This window comes from Brachyistius frenatus, unplaced genomic scaffold (genome assembly GCF_029030835.1).
Source record: "Brachyistius frenatus isolate BFR_SWC_R1_liver_20210118 unplaced genomic scaffold, ASM2903083v1 Contig_13, whole genome shotgun sequence".
NCBI classification, from domain to species: Eukaryota; Metazoa; Chordata; class Actinopteri; family Embiotocidae; genus Brachyistius; species Brachyistius frenatus.
Window position 1 is genome coordinate 4,150,047 of NW_027210612.1, and position 24,990 is coordinate 4,175,036.

Sequence of the window (24,990 nt, forward strand, 5' to 3'; positions counted from 1 at the left end):
AGTAGAGACACACTAAAATAAAAATGGCCAAAATTACAGCAACAAAAAGTTGGGATGCCCTAACTTTATAGTTCCCAGCATGGAACCAGATTCTACATTTCTCAAAATGCAAGTAAGTCTTTGAATTGACTTCCATTTTTTCAAACCCCACACCTCCAGTTCACATTGCAGACCTTCTGTTGAGAGTTTTAAGTCTCAAGCTGAAACATGATTTATTTTCTCCCCCAAAAGCCTCAGAAGACGTTATTATGCAGCGACAAGTTAACTGAACTTGGTGGAAGGCCCTTTTAACATGAGATAACGATTTTTAAAGGAAGTCAACAGGACATCCATTACATTGTACTCTAAAGTGGATGGTACTTAAAACTGTTGAAAAGTCCCGTCACCTCACACCCCACATTATTTACATACGCCAAACATCAGCTTATTCAGGGAAATAGCTGTCACCATAGCAACACAGATATGAAAGACATATTCAAAGCTTTAAAATGTGAGCTCATTATGAAAAAGAGAAAAACTGCTGAAAAGGCACAAATGAGCTTCGCAGTGGTCCTCTGGCCGAGTTTAATATGACACCAATAAGACCATGGTCTGAAATGATAAAGGTATGCCTACGATGTCTCTATTTAAAGCCAAAGGAGCCTCAGCTCGACCGAGTCAAAGGCTACAGTTCCTGCAGTGTTGTTTGTCTGTAGCAACCAGTATGTGCAAACCTGGAAAAGATGAGAAAATAATGATAGACAGACCTAATAAAACAGACCACTGCCAAGAAGAAAGAATTTTTGGGCAGTCAGTTAGCGAGGAATGTGTACCCTGTGGAAGGCAATACCTCCGATTTTGGACCAGCACGCAGGGAATTTATCGTCTGAACAATATTTAACCGAGGACGAGAAAAACAAAACACTCAGACGCGAGAAACTGTTTGTGCTTTTGTATTTGAAAGGCTGTTGAGGTCAGAAAATCAAAAAAAAAAAAAAAAAAAATTACAAGGTTAAAATACAAAAGCCTTGATAAAAAACAAGGTAAAGTCCTGAGTGGCTGAGTGAGCACAAGAAGTAACACAAACTTTCATTTGGGTTTCTGCTTCAGTTTTTGATACCAATCAGGCGCTTCTTTCTTGGTCTGCAAACAAAAGAGACAAGAGGGGGAAAGTATGAGGTGCATGACAGCAGGAGCTTCTTTTTTTTTTTGGAGTCTTAACATATCCTCACTTTCTTTGACTTTCTCGTGATTCAAAGAGATATACTACAGCATGTCTTTGCTCAGCTGAAAGCACTGAAAAGCTCAAATGAAACTAAATGACAAAAAAGAAATGTATCATATGCTCTAGTGCTCTTTTGTCTGAAATTCTGCCCGAGCAGGTTAACGAGGTGTGACTCATGTAAGGGTGTTGCCAAGTCAGACACTTACAAACACAGTGGGTTTGGGTTTGTTTGGCGATTCTTCTTCTGCGGTCCTGTTGGTCCGTTTGAACGGCTGCTTTCCTGAGCCAGAGGTCCCGATCGCAGTTCTATCCGTTTCCAACAGGTTTAGAGCATCTCCCGGTCTGGACCGCATGCTGATCAGGACCTGCTTCATCACAGCTAACTCCTGGAGAATCACACGGTTCATAAAAATAGAGACGGTAACAATAAATAGTAATGTATGAGAAATTGCCGGTAGTGTCCAAAAGGCCACCGATTTCAACTAAATAACCAGGTAAATAAAGTACATTAAAAGAGAATTCCCGTACGTCATCTCATTTAAATTCAAACGGCAATGAACTAAACATCATAAATATCATAAATGTAGCTTTTCGCTCAACTTTTTTTTTGGGGCATTTACTGAAACAAAACATCGGTATTTATATTGCCGCTTTCTGGTGACATATTTGTCCTGAACCACAGGCCAACACAGCTGAACTCTTTAAGTCCAACTGTCCAAACGACTTGCGATACGTTCAACAAGCTGAAGGCTCTGCAGGGGTGGCGGCAGCAGCAGGGCAGAGGGGAGGACTCTGGGCCATTTCATGGTTCTATTTATCACCTCTGAGGACATGAGCCTCAGCATGTCACACACACACACACACACACACACACACACGCACACACGCACGAGTGCACATGCATACACAAGTACACACACGCACCCTGGTGGCATCCCAAACAGCCAAGCAGAGGAACAGCTGTCTATGACAGGGCACATACTTAATACAGCAAACGACTGGCTTAGGGACACACACACACACACACACACACACACACACACACACACACACACACACACACACACACACACACACACACGAGCGCGCGCACACGGACAAGCACACACGCAATCCTGAAGGAAACATTGCGACGCAGTGCAATAATTTGTCTGGTGTGAAAATTGAAGAGTCGGTTAGTCAAGTTTATCAATTAGCTGATCAACAGAAAATGATTTAGCAACTATTTTCAAATATTTGTCCATCTTTTCACGCAAAATGACCAAATACTGAACTGTTTCAGGTTCTCAAATGTCAGCATTAGTTTCTTGTCGTACATGATAATTCAAACATTTTAGTTTAGTTTAGTTTTTTTCCCCCTTCACATTAAACTGATGGGAAGAATAAGGGATTCATTGTGAAAAGATTTAGCAGAATAATCGATAAGGAAAACAATCACTACACAAACATAACAAACGGCTAAGATAAAACAATGAACATCAGCCTCGCGCGTACCTCTCGATGGTTGAGAAGTCGCTCCAGATCGGCAGCCATGTTGTTTTTCACCTGTTGCAGACCGTTCCGCTCTTTCCTCAGAGAACTGGTGTTACAACCAAATACAGGCATCGCTCAGAGTTCGTACAAAAACATTACTACACGTTATTAATTCAGTACGCTGGCATCGTTAGTTTTCTGAATCACTGATCAATGGCTTATGTGGTTCTTCAAGTTACAATTTACAAAGAATAAGCAGATGTGAACACAGGATCAGATGTGAAGGTATATACGTTGTAATTTTAATGTTATTTCGTTTGTCTAAGTGTAAAAATGCAAAACAAAATTCTGGACCAGAAGCCAATAACTCAAAAAGGCAGTGGTTTGGTTTCTGAAAGTGTAAATCACTCATCATCATCATCATCATCACCACCATCATCATCATCACCATCATCATCAACAGCCAAGCAACAATTTAAAAAACACAGAAGTCCCAACTCTCTAAAATATACAACATAATCAGAAGCCTTTTACAGCTCTGAGGTTTACTATATATCTTTCTACACTGCTGTCCAAATATTCTTTCCCGGGGCTGCGAAACGTACAAGCAGGAGCTTGTAATGAAGGCGCTTTAAAGCAAATCATCTTGCAAATCTTAAAATAACATAGCTTCACCGATGATCACTGAATACAACTATTTACACTCCTTACAGCCCGATATACTGATGGTAGCCAATTTGCACTGCGAATTTAAACAAAAAGCTGTTAATAATACGACTAAACCTGAAAACACGCGTAAAGATAAAAACAGAGAGACTTTAGTATACAAAGGTGAGAATCTGCTGTGAGCTGTGTCTGTGTTGTTAAACAGGTAGATCTGCACCGCCACGGGACAACTTCAACATATCCGTGAGACAGGGAGCTCTGGGAAGCTTGACGGCCTTTAAAAAGGATTTTTTTTTTTTCTTCCCTCCTCCTGCTGCTTGCCCCGGGTGAGCCCTCAATGGTAGTGAGCAGCAAGAGAAAACCTGCAGTCTGTCAGTTTGCATATTTGTCAGGCTAAAATACAGACGGTGACAACAGGGATTTAGGTCAGGTAGCTGAAGATTTGCTGACGTGAAAACGCTCACTTGTTGGGCAGTTTTGCACTAAAGACAGACAGAACGGTCTCGGCGGGAGAGGGACAGAAGATGACAAGAGCATCATAAAGGGCGCAGCGGTATAACCTGCTGCGCGACAAGGAGATTACAAGATATAAAATGTCACAAATGAAATGGACCAAGAAGCTTTGGCACGCAAAACAAAAGACTTCATTACCTTCAAATAAAAACTTCACGAGTGCCGATTATCTTTTAGTGTAGCTCATTCACGCGCCAAATTTTCTCTTTTGTTTTTGTGTGTTTCCGTGAGGGTACCTGACATCGTCCTCAAGCGAGGTGACTCGCTCCTTCAGCATGCTGAGCTGGACGTCCTTTTGTCTCACCGTCTCGATCAGGTAGCTGTACGGCTGCTGTGTCTGCTCCAACAGCTGGTTGGCAGCCAATAACTGAGGAAAAACACACAGTATGTGTATACTTAAGCAATTACAGAAGAGTTTCCTCACATGCACAATGTTGAGCTCTACTTGGGTTCATGGATTGCTTCCTGCTAAATACTACAACGGAGACCTGTCTTTCACGCGTCTTCACGGAGTTACTGTACGATGCACCGAGTGCTCAACGTCTTTCACCGTTAGGTGCATGTCAGCAGTTAAGAAATACTATTTTAAATTCATTTGACATGTGGTTAATATTATGAAATAGTGCAAATCTGTCAATATTTGTAAATGACTCCTAAAGCACCAGCCACGGCCAGTGTATCCTTATCTCTGATGTCATCAGGGGTGGCTTGAGAGGCCCATAAATGTGAGTTTTTATGAAGCCATATCTTAGTTGTATTCTCTCTATTAAAAGCGTGCACAATATTTCTGAAGTGGTATCATGCTTAAAATCTGTGAAACAATAAATAAAGTTAGGGTGTTACACATTAAACCACCTTTACAGCCAAGCCAGTACCGAGTAGACTTCGGTGGGAGGGTGCGGACAATAGTTAGTTAGTCAGAGCATTTGTGTGGGTGGGTAAGTGGTTAACACCCTTGCACTTTATAGTGAAAAGGAAACGCCATTTTTCACCCTTTTCTTTCATACTCGACGAATCATGACGAGTGCCAGTCAATCACGGCTGACAGTTGAATGGCTGGTTTATTTAGTCTCCAATCCGCCCTCCCTCTCTCCTCCGCCTCGCACGCCCTCTCCTCTCGTTCAGATTAAAATAAGGAGCGAGGGAACAGCGAGCCCACTGGCTGCCGGAGCCGTCACTCTCATCACTTCGAACCGTACTGGGCGATTCGAGACACCGGCGCACGAATGGGAGACATGTTGACTTCACACCCGGTCGAACACGAACTAAATACACGCAGCCAAAAATGTGAAATCTCTGCGTTGCACATGCATGCACATGGTGTGCCAAACACAATAAAAGCTCAGTGATTGGTGCCGTGAAGTGTTTGGGGAGTGACGAGCGTAGCCGTCACGCTTTTTGGCACTATTTCACAGCGTGTCAACAAGTGTGACAGGTATGGCGACAAACTTCTTGCTCTTCTAATACAAAGTCTGCTGTTAAACAATTTGTCATTTTCCTCATACGACCTCACACGGTCTTAGAGATTGCCGAGGACAACTGTTAAACTGGGGGGGGGGGGGGGGACACGGGACAGGACGGGACTGGGTTTAAAACAAAAAACGAAAAAAACAAAAAACGGTGGAGATGTTTACAAATAAGTCCTGAAGTAGGTTTGATGACATTCAATGACTGTGTTTACATTTTAAACACATGAGGATGCATTAAAATACAATGCCATAAATAGTTTTAATCTATTAACTAGCGAGCAGTAAACGGAACAAATCCAAATCAAATCGAGATTTGTCACCGCCCTTTAAATCAGCACTGGTTTTCTCGGTACACGTGCACAGTTTCTCAAAGTATTTGACAGGTACATTGGATTAAAGGTGTCTTGGGTGTTTCTATCTCGTAATCCCAGATTGACTCAACAAGGTTGAGACCAGACATGCCGTCCGCTGCAGGATTCACTCTTCTTCCAGCTGCTGAAGGTGTTCGCGGTCAACGTCATGCTGCAACTTGTAGTGCCTAACAGTTTTGCAGAATATGTGGTAATTAACTGTATGCGGGGGAGCTGCTCAAGTTCTTTTTTCTTTCTCCAAGTCGCACCACATGTGCTTTAATGTCATTGCTGCGTCTGTCAGAGGGCGATTAGTCGAGTGTCCCGATGCCGTGAGAAGGTAAACGGTGGGTGATGAGAGAGGAGCCACCAAGCTTGGCTCTGTAATAACGACTCTGTTATGTCATGAAAGGGACGTAAAAGCCAGCAAAGATAAATCATTATAATTTTAATAGAAGCTGGGGAGTAACTACAATACGAGTTGCTGTGGGAGATTTGTGATGGTGGGAAAACAGATGTGTTTGCAGGTGCTGACTTGCTGTCTATTCATTTCATTTTTTATGGACATTAAATGAACTTAGAACCCATTAATAAATGTCCCGAGGAAGACACACACCTGGATGTTTTGTGTGTGTGTGTGTGTGTGTGTACCTCTTCAGATATCTGTCCTGCCTGTGACTTGTGTGTCTCCAGCTCCCTCCTCAGTGACGTGTTCTGCCTCTCGAGCTGCAGCACCCTGCGGGCGAGGTGAACGCTGCACAACAGCCACAAAAAACACACTTGTGGAAAATGCAAAACATGACGACGCCAACATGACCACACTAGTGTGTGTTACCATATTATTTTGCCGAAAGTTCCTGTAGCCGTGACGGCGGGATCAATTTGGGTTGTCGGCTGCACATTCACGTTTCAAATCAAAGACGTGGGATGATGACCAGTCGTCGCAACTTATTGTTTTTAAAGAAAAACTACCGTCACATAATTGTTTGATGAGGATTTTTACGAAAGAAAATCTAGACTGACCATATTGGCTGCTACAGGAAGTATGCAAAACAATGCGGGTGACATGTGATGGACACTGCTATTCAAGGTACTCCGTAAAGGAAGCCTGCAGTGTTTAGGAAACCGCGATTCACAATACATGCCATGCCAGTGGACACGACTTTCTCCAACCGCATAGGGCGGTAATGCAAATACAGCTGAATGTGATAATAATCTTACAGCATAATGGGTAGAACTCCACCAATAAAGGAGTAGAAGAAGAATACTGCCAGGATGCATTTGGTGAGAACTGCTATTAAAATACACACAATACCAACATTACTGTGGTTAAGATATTGTAAGCAGTTAGGATGGAACATTTTTAGTTAGCGGCATCATCACTTACAATGTGCCCTATCCCAGAAATGTGAAGTGTGTCATGTACTGTTACTCTACCTCTGTTTTAGTCTTCTTTTGGCCGTTGTGGGAACGTTGGCTCCGTAGCCGTATGAGAACAGAACTCTCTCTGCCTCCTCTTCATCCTCAACTGGCAACGGACAGAAACACAGATACTTCATATACAGTATATCTCCCCTACTATTATGATAAACGTGTGGCTGGCGTTTCCAAATCTACCAGACAAAAACTGAAGTAAAATTCTGTTGCTTTACTCAACGTCTTTCTTGGTTTGTCTTCATCTAAATCCGGGATGTTATCCGCCATCGTTATTACACACAATCTCTGGTGCCGGGCTCCAGTTCAACGCATTTGAAAGTTATCAACGGCTGCTTGTTTATGCTTTTCTCTATCTGACTTCACAGCTTCATGTTCTTACTCTCAGCAGCCTGCATGGTGACCTCGTCCAACTCTTGCTCCAGCTTTTCGTACGTCTCCAGTCGAGACGCCTGCTCGGCATTCTGAGCGTGCAGCTCCGTCACCCGCTTCTCTGATGATGCTTGTAGCCTGTAAAACTCCTGAGTGAGGAGCTGAGGGACCGGAGGAGAGGAGGGAGGGGAGAGGGGGTAGAATGGACATGAATGAACGTTAGGCACTGTTTTCTTTGTTGACCTGCTAGAAATAGCCCTTCGCTGTGTTTTTGAAGCGAGCACGGGTCTTCTTCCTTTCTTCATCATGTGTGGAGGTGAGAGCTCGGTGCGTCCAGACATCAAGGACAAGCCGTACTCATTTTACTTCTTCATATAAATGGGTGTGATACAGTGGAGAGAGATAAGAATGGAGTCACTGGAGCGACATATGAAGACTGATAGCTGTAATAATTTCGAGGAACTGTGGGTGAACTCATTTAAACATAAGTCATGCATATCTGGTGGAATTCATTTATGCGATGTTTGCAACCAGTAAGCCACTTTACTTCTGTCTTTCCGAGCTTTCACACTGTTAATCATTTAAGGAGCATAATCTGATGTAAGCAACAAACTAAAAATCAGAGCACAAATGAAGAGGGACGTTCCAACAGGGTGGGTTATTCTCTGTAATCAACGTACCACAAGCCTCCACAGGGTGCACTGAGCCTTATTAAAACATGCTGGGAGGAATAAGTGACTGTAATCATTGATACAAATGGCCTTTACAAACCAAGTGAATCTTGTATTTGGTAAAATGCAGCACAACGAGAGTAAAGGACCATCGACTGCACCTTTACAGGAGAGGAACCTTCAGCACTGTGTACCGTGTGCTTTTCACAAAATTCATAACAACAACATTCTACAACATGTTTGGAAAAACTACATTTGATGCAAAACTGATTTTCCATTTTTTTTCCCCCAGTCAAACTTATCATTACTAACTGATCAAAGTGTTGATATTGGGGATTTCTCACTCCGTTAATGAAATGTATACCTAAATTGGGTGCATTATCTAGCATGCGTTAAACCTTCTACATGTTGAATCGTCAAGCAGTCTAAACTTCAAACTGAGGAGGGACGTTAACTCAAGGAAGAGGCAAGGAGAAAATAAAACTGGACTGTGAAACACTCGCTCCTTTTTGTCAGAGTACCTCCAGTTTCTTCTGCTGTTTCTCACACTCCACCTGACACTGGGCCAGGGCATTCGCCGTCTCATCCTTCACCAGGTGAGCGCGCTCGGCTTCGAAGGAGTGCAGCTTGGCCTGGTTGGACAGTTCTGCTACCCGGCCGTCAGTCCCCAGCTGCAGCCGACGAAACCTACAGGACGGACGGATGGAGACACACAGATGAATGTGAATACGCGAGTAGGTGTGTTAAAAGAGTGAGATCACGTGTTTTGGTGCAGATTATGTGAACATGTCTAGATAAAACACAAAGAGTAAATTGGGCTGTCGACCCCTGTTTGAGCTCGGGCATGCCCGGTGGTTTTGAGCAAATGTTCCAAATTTCCTTCTTATGCAGTAGATTCAATTAGTGATAATTAGCTTGATGACATGTTTTTTTGGAAACTGGCAAGGAAGTAATTATTTGGTGTGCCCTGTGCTATGAGCGATTTATGAGGTTTTATGTTAAAGATGTTGAGTGGCGCCCTCACAGTTTGGCAACTGAGATAAGTCACCAAGAAGGAATGCCAAGTCTTAAATCATTTATTTACAGAACTATATTTCTCAAGGGCGCTCGGAGCAGTGTTTGATCGTTTGATTTTCAGTGCTTCTACAGTAGTTGATAGCAACTGCGAGGCTGTTCCGTTGAAGCCTCTACTAATGTACTGGTTAGACAGTGTAAAGACAGAAGCGCCGTGATTTGAGAAAAAGAAAAAACCTGTTAGTCAAACCAACACAAATTGAAAAAGCTGCCTACAGACAACAAGATGGATGAAGGTGTATGATAATAGTTTAATGTTTCAGTTCATCTATCAGGTAGAAACACGTTTTCTTGATTTATTCATTTGTTTATTTCACCCCCCCAAAGATGAATTATTTTTTTTTCTTTGCTCTATTTCATATCACCTTAAATTGACCACCGCAGGGTTTTGGACTATTAGTTTAACAAAATTCAAAGATATCACTTCGTGCTCTGGGGAATTATGAATGACACATGATTTGTTATTTTCATATATTTTATAGACTAAACAATGAATTGACTAACTGAAAACAAGCAACTGATCAATGGAAAATAAACACAGTCATTTGCTGTAGCTCCGGGACAAGCAACGGTTTACAAGCTCAGAGCTCCTCCGCAGGCAGCTTTCAAGCGTGCACAGACTCTTTCACACCATGGAGGTTGGCTGGATAATATTAATAACTCTCGATTACAGCTGACCTGATAAGATTTCATCATCCATAGTGCGCAGGCCTAAGCTATGCGCTCACAGTGACAGACATGTACACATGGTCGACATTTTATGCCTTCTTTTATCAATGGCGGCTGCAATCCTGAAGCAAAGAGACAAGATCTTCCTAAAGGAACGCTCACTTTCCTAGAGGGGTGTAGTCAGCCATGTTCTTTCGCTGTCTTTTCAAATGCCAAATTTAATGGTAATATTTATAGCTACAGCAGGTAAGAGAGTCTGATTTTGGGACTCCCCAGGCCAATTTCTACGCAGGAAAACCGTTCTTAACACTTTGGTTTTGTTTTGGACAATTTGATCATCGTAAATGGCCTGTTAGCCAGTATTCTGAAATGGGGATTCAAGCTGGCTCTCCACGCGTCAATCATCTGACGCCCTTTCAAGCTTGTCCCCCTCATTCTTTGCCCCAAAAATAGGGGCATGCGTGGGGTTAGGGGTTAAAGGCTTGGAGCTAGCATCTGTCGTTGCTGGCTTGCGATGCGACGCAGAGAGGGAATGTGATCGCAGCAGAGAGAGTGCAAGGGAGAGTAAATTGTGTTCATGTGTGCGTGTGTGTGTGTTTGTAAGAGTGTGTGTGTGTGTGTGTATGGAAAGACCAACAGCTGGTGGTTTGGATCTAGAGAAATGCCTGGCATGTAGTAGTAACCCAGGACAGCGACACTACTACTGCTGCTGCTGTTGCTGCTGCTGCTGGTGGTGCTGGTGTGTGTGTGTGTGTGTGTGTGTGTGTGTGTGTGTGTGTGTGTGTGTGTGTGTGTGTGTGTGTGTGTGTGTGTGTGTGTGTGTGTGTGTGTGTGTGTGTGTGTGTGTGTGTGTGTCTGTATGTCTGTTGTCGACACAATAAAAGTTACAGTAAAATAGAAAAAGACATGTTTTGGAAACATATTTCTCTACATAAAATTGCAAATATTCACAATTTTTTTTCACAATGCCACATATATGCTGTGTGTAGGTAGAGGAAATATAGAGCAAAACCAGGATGCAGACTGAAATTCCTCCTCCAATGAGAAATAAAACACAGGCTTAAAGTCCCTATATTGTATAAATTCTGATCATAAAGCAGCTCGAGGTGCTACTAATACGGTCAAAGTGCCAAAACGCTTAGTCAACAGAGAAATGCACACATATATATGGATATATAAATGGTCATCAGCACTGCACAGTATCGTTTCTCGCTCCGCATTCAACCTGCGCTCAAAGTATTTCACTCCCGAGAGGCCGATGACCAGGACGGTGATACGTATTGGTACTACGCTGACTCCTATGCGACCTCCTGATCCCACAGTTGCAGCGTAGCGCTCATGTGATCTTTAGTAAGAGACAGTAAACCACAGCCTGCAACGTTTGCTCATGACAGATTGCCACTGGGTCACACATCCAGCGTCAGCGCAAAAACAAGCTCGCAGCTTTCAGGGAAACGCAGAGGAATTCAAACCGAGTAAAAGTGTGTCTTATAAATGTTACACAAAACCAGAACGGCGATGATTCTGCACCTGCTGCAGGGACAGCGGAGCACTTTTTCCAAAAGACCCCTCCAGCTCCGCTGTCACAAGGACAGATACAGGAGATCATTCCTGCCCACCGCTATCAGACTATACAGTAACTCACCTCTGGTCAAATCCATCACCCAACAATAATACCCATGGCTGTTGTTTGCTTGCTTAAATCCTTGCACTGTTGTTTAGTTAGTTTGATTTGATATTATTCTATTTCATTGTATATATTGTGCATTTTCATATTTAATATTTTTTTACTGTTATTTGATTTCTTTACCTGTATCTATAATGCTGCTGTAGTGGAAAAACAAAATGCACCTTGTGGGATTAATAAAGTAAGTAAGTAAGTAAGTAAGTAAGTAACTATCTATCTATCTATCTATCTATCTATCTATCTATCTATCTATCTATCTATCTATCTATCTATCTATCTATCTATCTATCTATCTATCTATCTATCTATCTATCTATCTATCTATCTATCTGCACATTGGCTGGTTAGTCAGCCAAGAGGAGAAATGAAGTTGAAATATGATGCGGTTATCGTCGACAAATAAATTGGTACAATTGGCGCCAGTTGCCCTCAGGTGGAGTTTGTTAACTTTCCATGACACCCAGGAAGTAATCTACATTTAAGTGGAACAGTTGGGATCGTAAACTCCCATGATGCCACCGGAGGTGTCGAACATGGGCAAGTTTACAAAAACGCTACAACCAGTCGCACTGGTGCTGAAACAGTCATGCTCGCACGTTAATTAGCTATCAGCAGGCGAACACTACCAAAGCACATGGAAGTACTGTACTTCAGCACGATATGAGATACATGGTCAATCTGCTTTTACTTTTGGTATTTTCATTCACTTTCTACAGTCTTGACATTGCTCATTTCACTTAAGTAAAACATCTAAACACTTTTTCCACACCGGCTGCTTTGATGTTGTTTACAGGCTCCCATTTACCGCCCTATTAAAAGGCTCATTCACTCGTACATTCTGAGTTACACCCAACAGGTATTCAGGAACGCACATGCGCACATTTATTTGCCTTGGTGTTCCAGGTATCTGTGTCTTTGTGCTTCCTCCATACCAACACAATAAAGAGCAGCATACAGAGTATAAACAACATAAATATAAACAAAAGTGAGACCGGTTTTGTTGTCAGCTGGATGAACTAACCCTTTGACTGACACCTCTGAATGTACTGTACGAGTTGCAGTCACAGATGAATAGCAGAAGAACAAAATGGCTACCTGTCAGTCAGTGTATATTGACAAAGCATGATGTTAACTGTCCACCTGTATTAAATTGGTATTGTGTGTGTGTGACGGATGGTAAAACTCACTGTTCCAGCAGTTGGTCGTATCTGGACTGAGTGTCTCTCTCAGCAGCCACTGCTCGGTCCTTCTCCAGCACCGTGTTGTCTCTGGCCTCGCGCAAGTTTCTGGTCGAATACAAAAACACACAAACAGAGTATAAAAAAAAAAAAAAAAGAAAGAAAGAAGCTCTTCCTCCTCTTATTGCATATGTGTGAATTAATTCAGTTGCTGACTAATGCTGTGTTACTAGGTGAGTGGATGAAAACAAAAAGACAGTTTAGACATTCTCTTCACTAATTCTGGTGAGCGCCCAATTCAATGCTCCAAATTGTAAATATGAATGAAGTGGTAGTGTTACGCATTAGAATGCAAAAACAAAAAATATCTTCTGAATTCTCAGACAGTGTGGCACAACAGCAGTGCTGCAACAAAATAGAGTACAAACAACACTGATTCTTAGGATGTATAAGAACGGATGTCATGAAATTACAATTTTACTGATTAGTCTTATGCTCTCTGAAAAGATGCGACTTCCTTTACATATCTTTTCTTGAAAGTTATTTATATATACATATAGATAATTTAAAAAAAAAAAAAAAAAAAAAGAGTGACACCTGTTCTCCCTCTCATAAATCTCCCTGGAGGTTCTCTGCAGGTTGTCTATCTCTTGGCTGGTTTTCAGCCTGATGTTCTCCAACTCCTCTCTCAACTTGGTCTCATACTCTGACTTGTAGTGGTCTCTGTAGTGGAGAGAAGGTGAATAAACAAATATGAACAGAGGGAACAACATTCCTTCATGCAGATCAGATCAGAGATAATTTTTGCACAGCTTCGGTCAATGTTAAAAACACCAGGGTATCGGCTGCTGGTGTAAAACTAACCTGGATGCTACATATTTCTCGTAAGCGTCCTCCCTGGCTTTCTTAGTGTCTTCTACTTGAACCTGAACAACAAGAACAAGAAGTGAGAGCACATTCAATGATTTTTCTCCTATTACTGAATGCCTTGTGTATTACATGAGCCTTCTAGCTGATGAGCTGTATGGACCTGCAGCCTCTCCAGGCGGTCTTCTTGGTGTGCACAGCGGACATTGAGCTCCATGTTCTGCCGGTGGAGGTACTCCTTGTCCTTCTGTAGGAGAGTCACTGACTGCTGCAATGTCGCCACCTGGAGGGAAATAAAATTTAAAAAAAATAGAACCGAGCACAGTACACCCAAAGAAGCTTTAATGAGTATTATAACGACAAAATAAGTGCATATGTGTGTGTGTGTGTGTGTGTGTGTGTGTGTGTGTGTGTGTGTGTGTGTGTGTGTGTGTGTGTGTGTGTGTGTGTGTGTGTGTGTGTGTGATGCACCTCTTTGCTGAGTGTGTCCCTTTCTCTGGCCAGTGCGGTGTGAGACACATGTAAGGTCTCAAATCTCCTGTTTATCTCTTTCAGCTCTGCTTCAAAGTTGTCACGCTCGCTATAAACCAACATAATACAATGTTAACATATATTTTGAATTGCAACATACATATTTATAATTATACAAACCAAACAACCTTGGGTGCTCTGAAGTTTGCTTTCATGATAAAAAAAAAAAAAAAACCACAAAAAACCCCCACTATCATTATGAAATATTGTATTCAAATGATACTAAAGTAATTAAACGACCTTCGAAGCACAGTCCACAGAGGGGTCGCCTGTCTCATTTTGCCACACAAACACGCACCGTTTTATCTTTGGGTAGTTTTCTCGGCGATAGTCTCCTTCTTGGATCTGCTGTTTGGTATCGGCCAGTTCTAAAGTCAGTCTCTGGCCCCTCAACTCCAGCTCTGTGCGTAACCGCCGCTCCTCCTCGTAGCTCTGCGGATACACGTACACAGAAGAGACAACATTTACACAGTATGTCATTAGATGCTTACATTTTTTTTTTTTTTTAACGGGGGAGGCATTCAGCAAGAAAATGTCCATAAGCATCTTGGTCCGTGCTGTCTTAACGGTGTCGTACAGCTCCTGCAGATTCTCAAACAGCAGAATCACGTCCTGTTCCCGCGTCCATCTTGATTTAAAGGGCAATTTCCCAGCTGGATAAGCACCCGCTCAGCAACAACGTTTAGATGCTGTGCGGCATTCAAACGATGCTCATTTAGTCTCAAAGTGTCTCCTTTACAAGACATAACACCACCAGCAGTCCGTGCCTGGTACCATGTCATTATTTAATTTTGTATTTATTGCCAAATTTATAACACTGCTGTCAGCATGTTACATTGATATCTTATGCCACCGTCTCATTTATGCCTCCAGGGCGACTGCTGACAATGTTGACTGAACGGCTGTTTTCTAAGCACACAAAGGGTTTGAAAGTGACCATCCCAAGGACACTGTAATTGACACTTCTAACATGAAGACAACCATCTTAAACGTCTTAAACCACGTGTGTATTTCACAGTTTAGATGTGACTGAAGAGTAATTGAGCCCTTTGTCCCTGTGTATTTGTCATGCTTTCTAAATATGTGAATAAAAGACTGGATGTGTCAGCGTTAGTTTAAAAGTGTGTTTGTTCGTGAGTGTTTAGTAACCGAGTGGTATGCTGACACATTATATTGTGTGTGTGCTCACGTGAAACGGTTACAAAGTGAAGTGCCTTGTTGATAAGCTACACAAACAAGTTGAACGGTTCTATTTATTTGAACTGTACACACTTTATGATATGAACAGAAATGAAAGAGAAAAAGACAACAAATAATGATAAAACATATAGCGAAAAATAACACACGAGTCAGATATAATGATAAAGGTGTAGTCAATAATGTCCAAACACGTTAATTAGGAAAGGTGGAATAGAAATTTGTGTGCGCGCGTGTGTGTGTTGTACCGTTATCAAAGTCTTCATCTGGGTTCTGTGTATGTCCATCTCTTCGGTCAAATCAACTTTCTTCACTCTGAGATCCGACAGCTGAGCCCGCAGAGGAGTCACCACTTCAAAGAAACGCATCTAGACACACACACACACACACACAACACGTAAATAATCACCACGTTCCCTCACAGCTTCAGTGTGCAGAATATCTGGTGTCTCTCTCTCTCTCTCTCTCTCTCTGTATCGGACAGCGCTCCACCATACTTACAGCTACGTATTCCTGTATGGAGATTTTGTCGTCGGGGAGGCCGCAGAGTTCCTGGTACCTGTCCTGGGAGATGTCCAGATCCCTCAGAGACCTCCGCAGCTCTCCACCCTTCTCACACAGCTGTCGGTTCGTCTCCTCCAGCTGCTGCTGCCTCAGCAGGATGGCTTCCATCTCCTGCTTACGCAGAACCTGCTGCTTTCTGGTGATGGCGGTTTTTGTCAACACAGTTCACAGATAAATGATCTTTTAAAGTCATTTTAAAGAGTTGAAGAAGGGAGCGTTCATTTTGGAAAATGTATATGTATATTGAACAAAATAAAATGCACACTTTTTTCACTTCCAGTTTTCATGAGTTGAAGTTAAAGATCTAACACTTCTTTTATGAACACAAAAGATATAGTTTTCTTAAATCTCGCTTACGAATTTGTTAAAATCCGCATCAGTGTGGATAATCCATCCACCTGACAGGTGTAGCTCATCCAGATGCTGATTAAAACAGCATGATTGTTACACAGGTGTGCCTCTAACCGGTCATAATAAAAGGCCAAGACAAATACAAAAACCAGATCACATTGAATTAAGACTTTGCAACATTACGACAAAAGGCATCTACATTTTCTTGTGTTACAGACACAGTCCACCCCGAGGCTCGATCTTTCTCACCTGTTCTCCTCCTGAGCGAGATTCAGCTGGCTGTCCAGTCTCAGGGACAAAACTTGTTTCTGATGTAGGGTGTCATTCAGCCTTTCCTCCAGTTCCTCAATCTGGAAGACAAGTCGTGTCAGATCACATGCATGGAAACAATCACACGACTATTACTGTACTTCACTGTATCCAAAAGCTCTCCTAGGAGTTACTATGAGGGCGACAACCTGGGGGGTTAGGAGGGTAGGGGGGGGTAACCTCAGACTACCTTACCTTAGACATATGGTCGGCCTTCATGTTATCTATGATGAGATTCTTCTGAGACAGCTCGATTTTCAGCAGCTGGACGTTGTGCAGCAGCTCCTTCCTCTCGATCAGCTGGCGGGTCACCTTCTGCGAGCCGCCCCGCTGCTCGTCGGACGAGGAGACGTCCTCGGTGGTCGGCACGGTGGTCTCCAGACTGATGTCCTCGGACTCCAGGTCCAGGGAGCTGGAGACGTTGGCCGCCGTCGGCTTCAGCTGCTGCTGCTGCTGCTGCTGCTTCTTCGGAGGCATTGTGTATTGTTTTCGGTCCCGACTTCGTGTCCTCTTTTTTTAATTTTTTTTTTTTTAAATGTTAAGTATCAAGACCAGTGAGCTAAATTAGGATATTTTTGAGATTAGAAAGTTAATCATCGCGATATGAGATACTTCAACGTCAGTTAGCAGCACGAAGAAACGAAAACAAAGCCGACCGGCTACCACCTTAACTGCATCGTTCAAAACTCAACACCTACGTACTTCTGTTTCTGTACACTGGATATAAAACCTAATCATAACGTTGTTAGGCTGACAAGACCACACCGGTGGATCACTTGTGTTTTCAAGAGTCCCGCTTCGAGCCGCCTGCTAGCCGCCGACCGTTCGACTGGCGTGTTGTTGTGTACTAACAGCGCCCCCACTTGGTGATAAACGTGCAGTACAATCAACGCCCATTCAATATAATGCCCAGCCATGCAGTACCACCTCCCAACATAGGGTCGCGCTAAATATTTAACTTCCTGGCATATCAGGCCCTCCTCTGCCTTCCTCCGCTTTGTTTTCATCTAACATTTACATGGCCAACCAAAACTAACCACGTCCGTTAATATCTCGTTTACACGAGAGCCCACGGAAAATATCATAGTCTTTTTTTTTTTTTTTAGGTATAGATTGTGTATTATTTTCCAACATAGTTTCTAAATAGAGATTATTACGCAGGAAAAACACGTGGTTGAAACAAATACGACTTCACGGATTAGCTCTAAACTCCTGGAAAGCTTTGACTGGCCAGTGAGCTCGTGTACACATGGGCAGCTGCTTGTTTGCCATCAGGTGGTCGGATATAAAAAAAAAAGAAGAAGAAAATCTGGATTTAACTTTTTGAGGCTTTTATCGGCATCATGCTGAAATCTAAAACCTTTGTTAAGAAGACCCGATCGGGTGGGGTGATGAAAATAGTGCGCGAGCATTATCTGAGAGACGATATTTGGTGTGGATGTGAATGTTGCACGGATTGCAAGCAGGAGGCTACGGTGCTGCAGAAAGACGCTCGTATTGAAAGCGATCTCTGCTCTTATCCACATTATCTGATCCCCGACACCAACGTGGTGCTGCATCAGGTAATTTCATTCGCAAACAAGAGGGGCGTTTGAATAATCCAGAGGTCCGGCGTGATGATTTCTAGATATGTAATCCGTACAAATGTGTAGTCTCAGTTTGTGCCTCATGTTGAGCTCACGCAGCGTTATGCTTTTATGCATTATAATGATATACGAGAGGCCACTGGTGAAATGTAACTACATTTTTATAGTATAATTTTGAAGTATTTGGACCTTAAGTATTTCCATTTGATGCTACTGCATACTTCATCCCTTTTATATACAGCCTATGACTACATTTCAGAGCTGCCTCTGAGAAAGCTCAGATAAACCTTGAAGTGAATCAAAAATAACACCCATGTTTCCTGACATGAGATTTACAGTGGGGTCCCACGGAGCCAAAGAAAAGATCAAATATTACAATTTGTCCCTGCAGATTGACGTGTTGGAAGATCCTGGGATTTGTAACGTGATCATCCTCCAGACTGTACTGCAGGAAGTACGGCACCGGAGCGCACCAGTCTACAAACGCCTGAAGGACATCATACATGAGAAAGAGAAACACTTTTACACCTTTACCAACGAACACCACAGGTACAAACACACTGCAGATGTTTTTTTTTTTATATTGCGTCAAAACATCCTAATTACACACGCCCACTTGCTCCCTCGTGATACTTTTGTTTTGAAAGGCATGAAATATGCTTCCTTTTTTGATACCTTTGTATCTTTATTCGTATCATTTCTGTTCGACCAGAGAGACTTTCATTGAACGTGAACCGGGGGAGACGGCCAATGACCGGAACGACCGTGCCATCCGTGTGGCAGCAAAATGGTACAGCAAGCACCTGAAGACATCCGAGTCGGACGCAGATGGGCTCAAGGTGGTCCTCCTCACCAACGATCAAGGGAACAAACAGAAAGCAGCGGAGAGCGGCCTGCTGGTGTACAAATGTAATTAAAAGTCATTTTCAGTGAGAGTATGCCTCCCCACTAAGTTCTGCTGGATACAAACACCGTTTCAAATTTCTTTGTCACAACTATTTATTCACTTGACTTGCATTCCAGTTGAGGAGTACATCAAGAGTCTCACAGCGAATCCTGAGCTTGTGGATCATCTGGCTTTGTCCAATGATGACAAGGTAAACACTGGCACAATTTTGTCACACAGAAATAAATGCTATTTCCAGTTTTAAAGTGACAGTGTACGTAAAAATATCTATTTCCTGTTTGCACCTCCTTCTTTTTTGTGTTCCCAAACTCCACAGGACATCATTCACTTGTGTTCCCTTGTTGTTGTTGTTTTTTTAATCTCGCCTCCCACAGGCCGAGATCACTAGCAGTAAAGTGTTGTTTCCAGAGCACATCCCTCTGTCCAGGATCCAAGCGGGAATTAAGAGTGGCGCCTTCCTCCAGGGCACCTATAGGGCGAGCAGGGACAACTATCTGGAGGCCACGGTCTTTGTCCAGGGAGAGGGGGAAGACAGCACAGAGGTGTGTGTGTGTGTGTGTGTGTGTGTGTGTGTGTGTGTGTGTGTGTGTGTGTGTGTGTATGTCTGTGAATGTATAGTGATGTAAGGGTATAGAATACATTGTTTTAACAACATAATCAACTTACAGAAATAGTGAAGTACACGCATTTGTTAAAAGCTCTACTGTCCTCTCGGCTTGCTGCCAGGTTCTCGTCCAGGGTCTTCAGAATCTCAACAGAGCAGTGCACCAGGATGTGGTTGCACTGCAGCTGTTGCCACGGAATCAGTGGGTGTCGCCCTCCTCAGTCGTGCTGCAGGATGAAGGCGCAGCAAAGGACGACAATGTTGAAGAAGAAGAAGAGGAGAAGAATGTGGTAAATTTGGGCTGAGCTGAAAGGGAGAATGATTTGCCAGCCTATGTCTCTGCTTACAGTTGGAGGAGATGGAGGGTATTTCCCTTCTTATAGTTGGAGTAAAATTCAGGAGAATGAACAGTATTTGGGAACTGTGTTTTGCTGAAAGAGAGCCTAGTGTCTGAGTGACCGCTTTGTTCCTGTGCGTCTGTGCAGTTGATGATATCAGCAGCTGAAGCAGCCAGAAAGCCCACAGGAAAGGTTGTGGGAATCATCAAAAGAAACTGGAGGCCATTCTGCGGCATGTTGAATGTCTCCCAAATCAAAGAGGTGAGCCTGGACTGCTCCTTATCCTCGGTTTACAAATATGAAGCTGTCCCGAAAATTGGTTTGCATGTTTTACGTAAATGAATACATCTGTATACCTTATACTGTTTAGGACTTCCTTATCTCTTATCGTCCCTCTTGTTTCCTTTTTCATTCAGTCCACCCGGCATCTTTTCACCCCAGCGGACCGCCGTATCCCGCGCATTCGCATTGAAACACGTCAGTCGTCCACTCTGGCGGGCCAGAGAATCATGGTGGCCATCGATGGCTGGCCCAAAGACTCCAGATACCCTAATGTGAGTTGGAACCTCTTCACAGTCAAATATTTGGAACTTGGAAAACTTGCTTTTGTCAACAAGAAATAAATTTGTCCATATTCTCTACATTTAAATGAAGACACACTTCACTAGTCTGTCCATGGAGGGAAATCATTTGTTGCCATGTTGTTTGTTAGGGTCACTTTGTGCGCAGCCTGGGAGGTGCAGGGGACAAGGACACAGAGCAGGCGGTGCTGCTGCTGGAGCACGACGTTCCACATCAGGCCTTCTCTCAGGTGGTGCTCAGCTTTCTTCCCAAGACGCCGTGGGCCATCACACCAGAGGTAACGTTTTCCCTCTAGATACACTATTACAGTTTTGTTGTTCATTTCTTAATGGTTCTGTGTAGAGATGAACGTGTATGTGTGCACAGGACATGGTGGGGAGAGAGGACCTGAGGCATTTGACAGTGTGCAGTGTGGATCCTCCGGGATGTACAGATATAGATGACACGCTGCACTGCAGAGAGCTGGAAAACGGAAACCTTGAGGTACACATATTGTACACGTACGCTATTAAGTATCAACAGCGGTAAGTTATTTGTGACTATATTACATGTGAGTCTCTCTGCATGCTATTTCATTGCTGTAGGTGGGCGTCCACATCGCCGATGTCAGTCACTTCATCAGACCTGGCAACGCTCTGGACAAAGAGGCCGCCAATCGTGGCACCACTGTGTACCTGTGTGGCAAAGTAAGAAAATCAGACTCACTCATTTGAATCCTTGTGTTATCACAATTTGAAGTTTAGTGCCAATATTAAATTCTTAATCTGAAGATGTGATGAGAGTCTGTGTTATTAGCATTATGATTGGAAAAAAAAGTATGTGAGAATCTGTTTAGCATGTACATGAATTAATTTTTTAGCTATTTGACTCTATTTTAGACAGTTATCTCTTTATCTATGAATAAATGCCCCCTGGAGGTGCACAAGACATATGGTGACAGCAATGAATGTTTATGAGGTCTATTATTGAATTTAAACTCATTTTTAAAAAAGGAAACTGGATTTTTATTGAAATTTGGGTTATCAATTTATAGATATAGTAGTAATTTTGACTTGACTGTTGTATTTGTTATTGTGTCCAACAGAGGATCGACATGGTTCCTGAGCTGCTCAGCTCAAATCTTTGTTCTCTGCGCTCCAACGTGGAGAGGTCAGGACTGAAAAGACACACTTTTACACAATTATCAACATTTTCACTTCCATGGAGTAGATAATCCGGTGTGCTTTTATTGTACTTAAACAACCTAAACAATCTATAACCACTACAGCGAGCGGGCTGTTTTTGTCCATTCCAGTTGATACTGATTGTATTTCAAATGTTTGTCTCTGATTCTGGTCGCTTTTACTCTCTTATTAGGCTGGCTTTCTCATGTATCTGGGAAATGAACCACAAGGCTGAAATCCTGAAAACACGCTTCACAAAGAGTGTCATTAACTCCAAGGTAAAGTTCCAACAAAATTTGCACTATCTTTATTTTTTTTGTAGAAGTGCCTGTATTAAATTCCTTGCAAATGATACATCCACCTGCTCAAGATATTTTCAAGCATAGTTTCCATTTAGTTATGTTTCTTCGATTTTCAATTTGATATGGTCCAGGCATCCCTGACCTATGCGGAGGCCCAGATGAGGATTGATGACACCAACATGGATGATGACATCACCAAAGGCCTGCGGGGTCTCAACAAACTCGCCAAAATCCTCAAGAGGAAGAGGATAGAGAAAGGGTATGCACTTGGAAAAATCCGTTCAGAGACATGAGGAAAGAGTCAAAAACAGAGACTTATAACTCTATATTTAAACTGGCTGTAATTGACGTGAATTGTGTTTTGTGTTGCATTTAATATCTTTCAGGGCATTGACGCTGTCGTCCATAGAAGTCCGTTTCCACATAGACAGTGAAACCCACGACCCCATTGACCTCCAGACTAAAGAGCTCATGTAGGTCACTTGAAAAAGAAAATGAAGTGCATCTGTGTAAGTCATGCTGTGTTTTAGATGTATGTAAATTCACCCATCTCTTGGTTATCAGGGAGACTAACTCCATGGTGGAGGAGTTCATGTTGCTCGCCAATATCTCAGTCGCCCAGAAGATTTACAATGAATTTCCAGAATGTGCTGTGCTGAGGAAACATCCGGCACCTCCTCCATCCAACTATGATATCCTGCTCAAGGCTGGAAAGTCCAAGGTGAGAAGAGACAAATAACCATGCAGGAAAAAATGCTTTGGTTTATGTTTAAATTATAGGCTAGTTATGGTTTATTTAGTTCATCTGCACCCCTAAAGCAACAGCGAAGGTATCCGTGTTTGTGAATCATTGCAGTACACTTATCGAGTACAAACACTGGCCTCCATCCTTAGGTTTTCTGTTATTAAAATATCTTTAGTTAGCAACATTTTTCCTCTCCATCTTTCATCAGGATGTGGACATCCACACTGATTCGGCGAAGGCGCTGGCCGACTCCCTTGATGGAGCCAAAGTAGACGGCTTCCCGTACTTCAACACGCTGCTGCGCATCTTGGCCACCCGCTGCATGATGCAAGCCGTCTACTTTTGTTCCGGCATGGACAGCGATTTCCACCACTACGGTCTCGCTTCGCCCATTTATACGCACTTCACGTCACCTATTAGGAGGTAAGAAAACAGAAACTCTAGACAGCTTGACTAAATATGTGGGGTCAGGCTTCTGTCGCAAAGAACGGTGCATACACCGTAGTTCTTTTTAACTTCCTTAATGTCATCCATATTCCTTCCCCTCTCTTGTCTAAACCCGTACCGCCTCCACGGTCTCTCTGCTCTCCTGCACAGGTACGCAGATATCATCGTGCACCGCCTGCTGGCAGTGGCCATCGGAGCAGACAGCACATACGCCGATTTGATGGACAAACATAAGCAGTCGGCCCTCTGCAACAATCTCAACTACAGACACAAAATGTCTCAGTACGCACAAAGGGCGTCCGTGGCCTTCCACACACAGGTAAACGCATAGAAACTTGAATATAAATATATAAACAACCAACTGTCCTGAACCATCTTCACCACACGCCGTGCTTTTTGTTTAACACAAGTCGTCTCTTTCCAGCTGTTCTTCAAGACTCGAGGCATTCTGAACGAAGAAGGGTTCGTTCTGTTTGTGAGGAAGAACGCCATCATCGTACTCATCCCAAAGTTCGGCCTCGAGGGAACAGTCTTCTTTGACCACAAAGACAAAGTTGCCCCAAGCATGGTTTTTAATGAAGAGGTATAAACTTTTATTATTTATCAACAACAAGATATCATCAGTTTGTGTTTTAATATGTCATTGTTTTATACAAGTAACTCAACATTGGTTGAAATATCTCTCCTGTATATGTGCAGGGTCCAACTCTGAATGTGGAGCAGCACACATTCCACATATTTGACAAGGTGAAGGTCACCATCAGCCTAGATGACTCCAACATTCAGCACCAGAAGATCCGCATGTCTCTGATTGACCCTGTGGTAAGGACACACTGAAATTAACAACTTTAATTTCAGACAAAGAGATTTTTGTTCTTCCATTTGTTACTTTAGCCAAACAGTGGCCAGTATTTAGATTTGATTAAGAGTAACACATTGTTTTCATCAAGTTCTGATAAGAGCATTCCTTCATTTAATTCCAAATTACCAGAATTTACTAGAATTAAATGGTTTTTTTTTTCTTTTTAGATCACTGGTGTGAGTGTGCCAGCACCAAACACTGAACCACAGGCCAAGAAACCAAAGCTGGACCGCTGACACAGGAAGTAGCACCGTAATTCACCTAAACCACAAGGTGACCCTTCAAAATCGAAAAACTAACAATCTAGAAAAGAGCCAGTCTGGACTTTTGACACAGTTGACTGGTAAACTTCAGGCAATGATGCCCATTTAACAAATCTACCACAGCAAACACACTGCTCTGACCTCACATGCACCACTCTGCTTGTATAAAAGCAAGACAAGACAAAGATAAATACAGTGTAACTTGTCAAATAACTGTGTGGTAGGCAACTCGGTCATTAAAATGTGTTTTTTTTTTTACCTACATGATTTTGTGTGTTTTTCTTTTCTGGAAAATTTCCCACTGAATTATTTTTTTCAACAAAATATCAAAAACCACAGGATTAGGATATGTCAAAGTGATGCACTTACAAGAAGGTAATGTTATATAAATGTTAGGGGCTCAATGTTCTGTCTTATTTCTGGTCAAAATACTCCTTTCCCAAAAATATTCAGCTCTGCAAAAAACAATTAAGAAATATCTAATTTAAAGATAAACAATGTATTCTCAAGCCAAACAAATAATTCAAGTTAATTTAATGTGACAACAATCCAGCTCACGCTTAAGTATAGAAAAATGGTAAAGAAATGGCTCAATCAGCTTTTAATTAACTA

At 42.6% G+C, this 24,990-nt stretch overlaps 2 protein-coding genes across 2 annotated transcripts; one reads left to right on the forward strand and one right to left on the reverse strand.

Annotated features, from left to right (window-relative positions):
• Positions 1–916: 916 nt before the first annotated feature.
• Positions 917–17,400, reverse strand: pibf1 (progesterone immunomodulatory binding factor 1). Its single transcript, XM_069692857.1, has 18 exons — positions 16,775–17,400; positions 16,520–16,620; positions 15,857–16,055; positions 15,604–15,723; positions 14,457–14,590; positions 14,099–14,207; positions 13,791–13,910; positions 13,625–13,686; positions 13,358–13,483; positions 12,770–12,868; positions 8,674–8,839; positions 7,492–7,642; positions 7,113–7,203; positions 6,327–6,429; positions 4,093–4,223; positions 2,699–2,783; positions 1,411–1,590; positions 917–1,122 (listed from the first exon to the last, which is right to left on the reverse strand). Exons 1-18 carry the CDS (start codon positions 17,054–17,056, stop codon positions 1,069–1,071), a joined length of 2,313 nt encoding a protein of 770 aa, XP_069548958.1. The 5' UTR covers positions 17,057–17,400; the 3' UTR covers positions 917–1,068.
• Positions 17,401–17,735: 335 nt separating this feature from the next.
• dis3 (DIS3 exosome endoribonuclease and 3'-5' exoribonuclease) lies at positions 17,736–24,640 on the forward strand. Its single transcript, XM_069692858.1, has 21 exons — positions 17,736–18,141; positions 18,557–18,714; positions 18,878–19,074; positions 19,189–19,262; positions 19,447–19,614; positions 19,799–19,966; positions 20,162–20,275; positions 20,431–20,568; positions 20,727–20,873; positions 20,963–21,079; positions 21,181–21,282; positions 21,681–21,745; positions 21,953–22,037; positions 22,193–22,320; positions 22,448–22,534; positions 22,626–22,782; positions 23,015–23,229; positions 23,404–23,572; positions 23,678–23,836; positions 23,953–24,075; positions 24,283–24,640. Exons 1-21 carry the CDS (start codon positions 17,923–17,925, stop codon positions 24,349–24,351), a joined length of 2,859 nt encoding a protein of 952 aa, XP_069548959.1. The 5' UTR covers positions 17,736–17,922; the 3' UTR covers positions 24,352–24,640.
• The last annotated feature ends 350 nt before the right edge of the window (positions 24,641–24,990 follow it).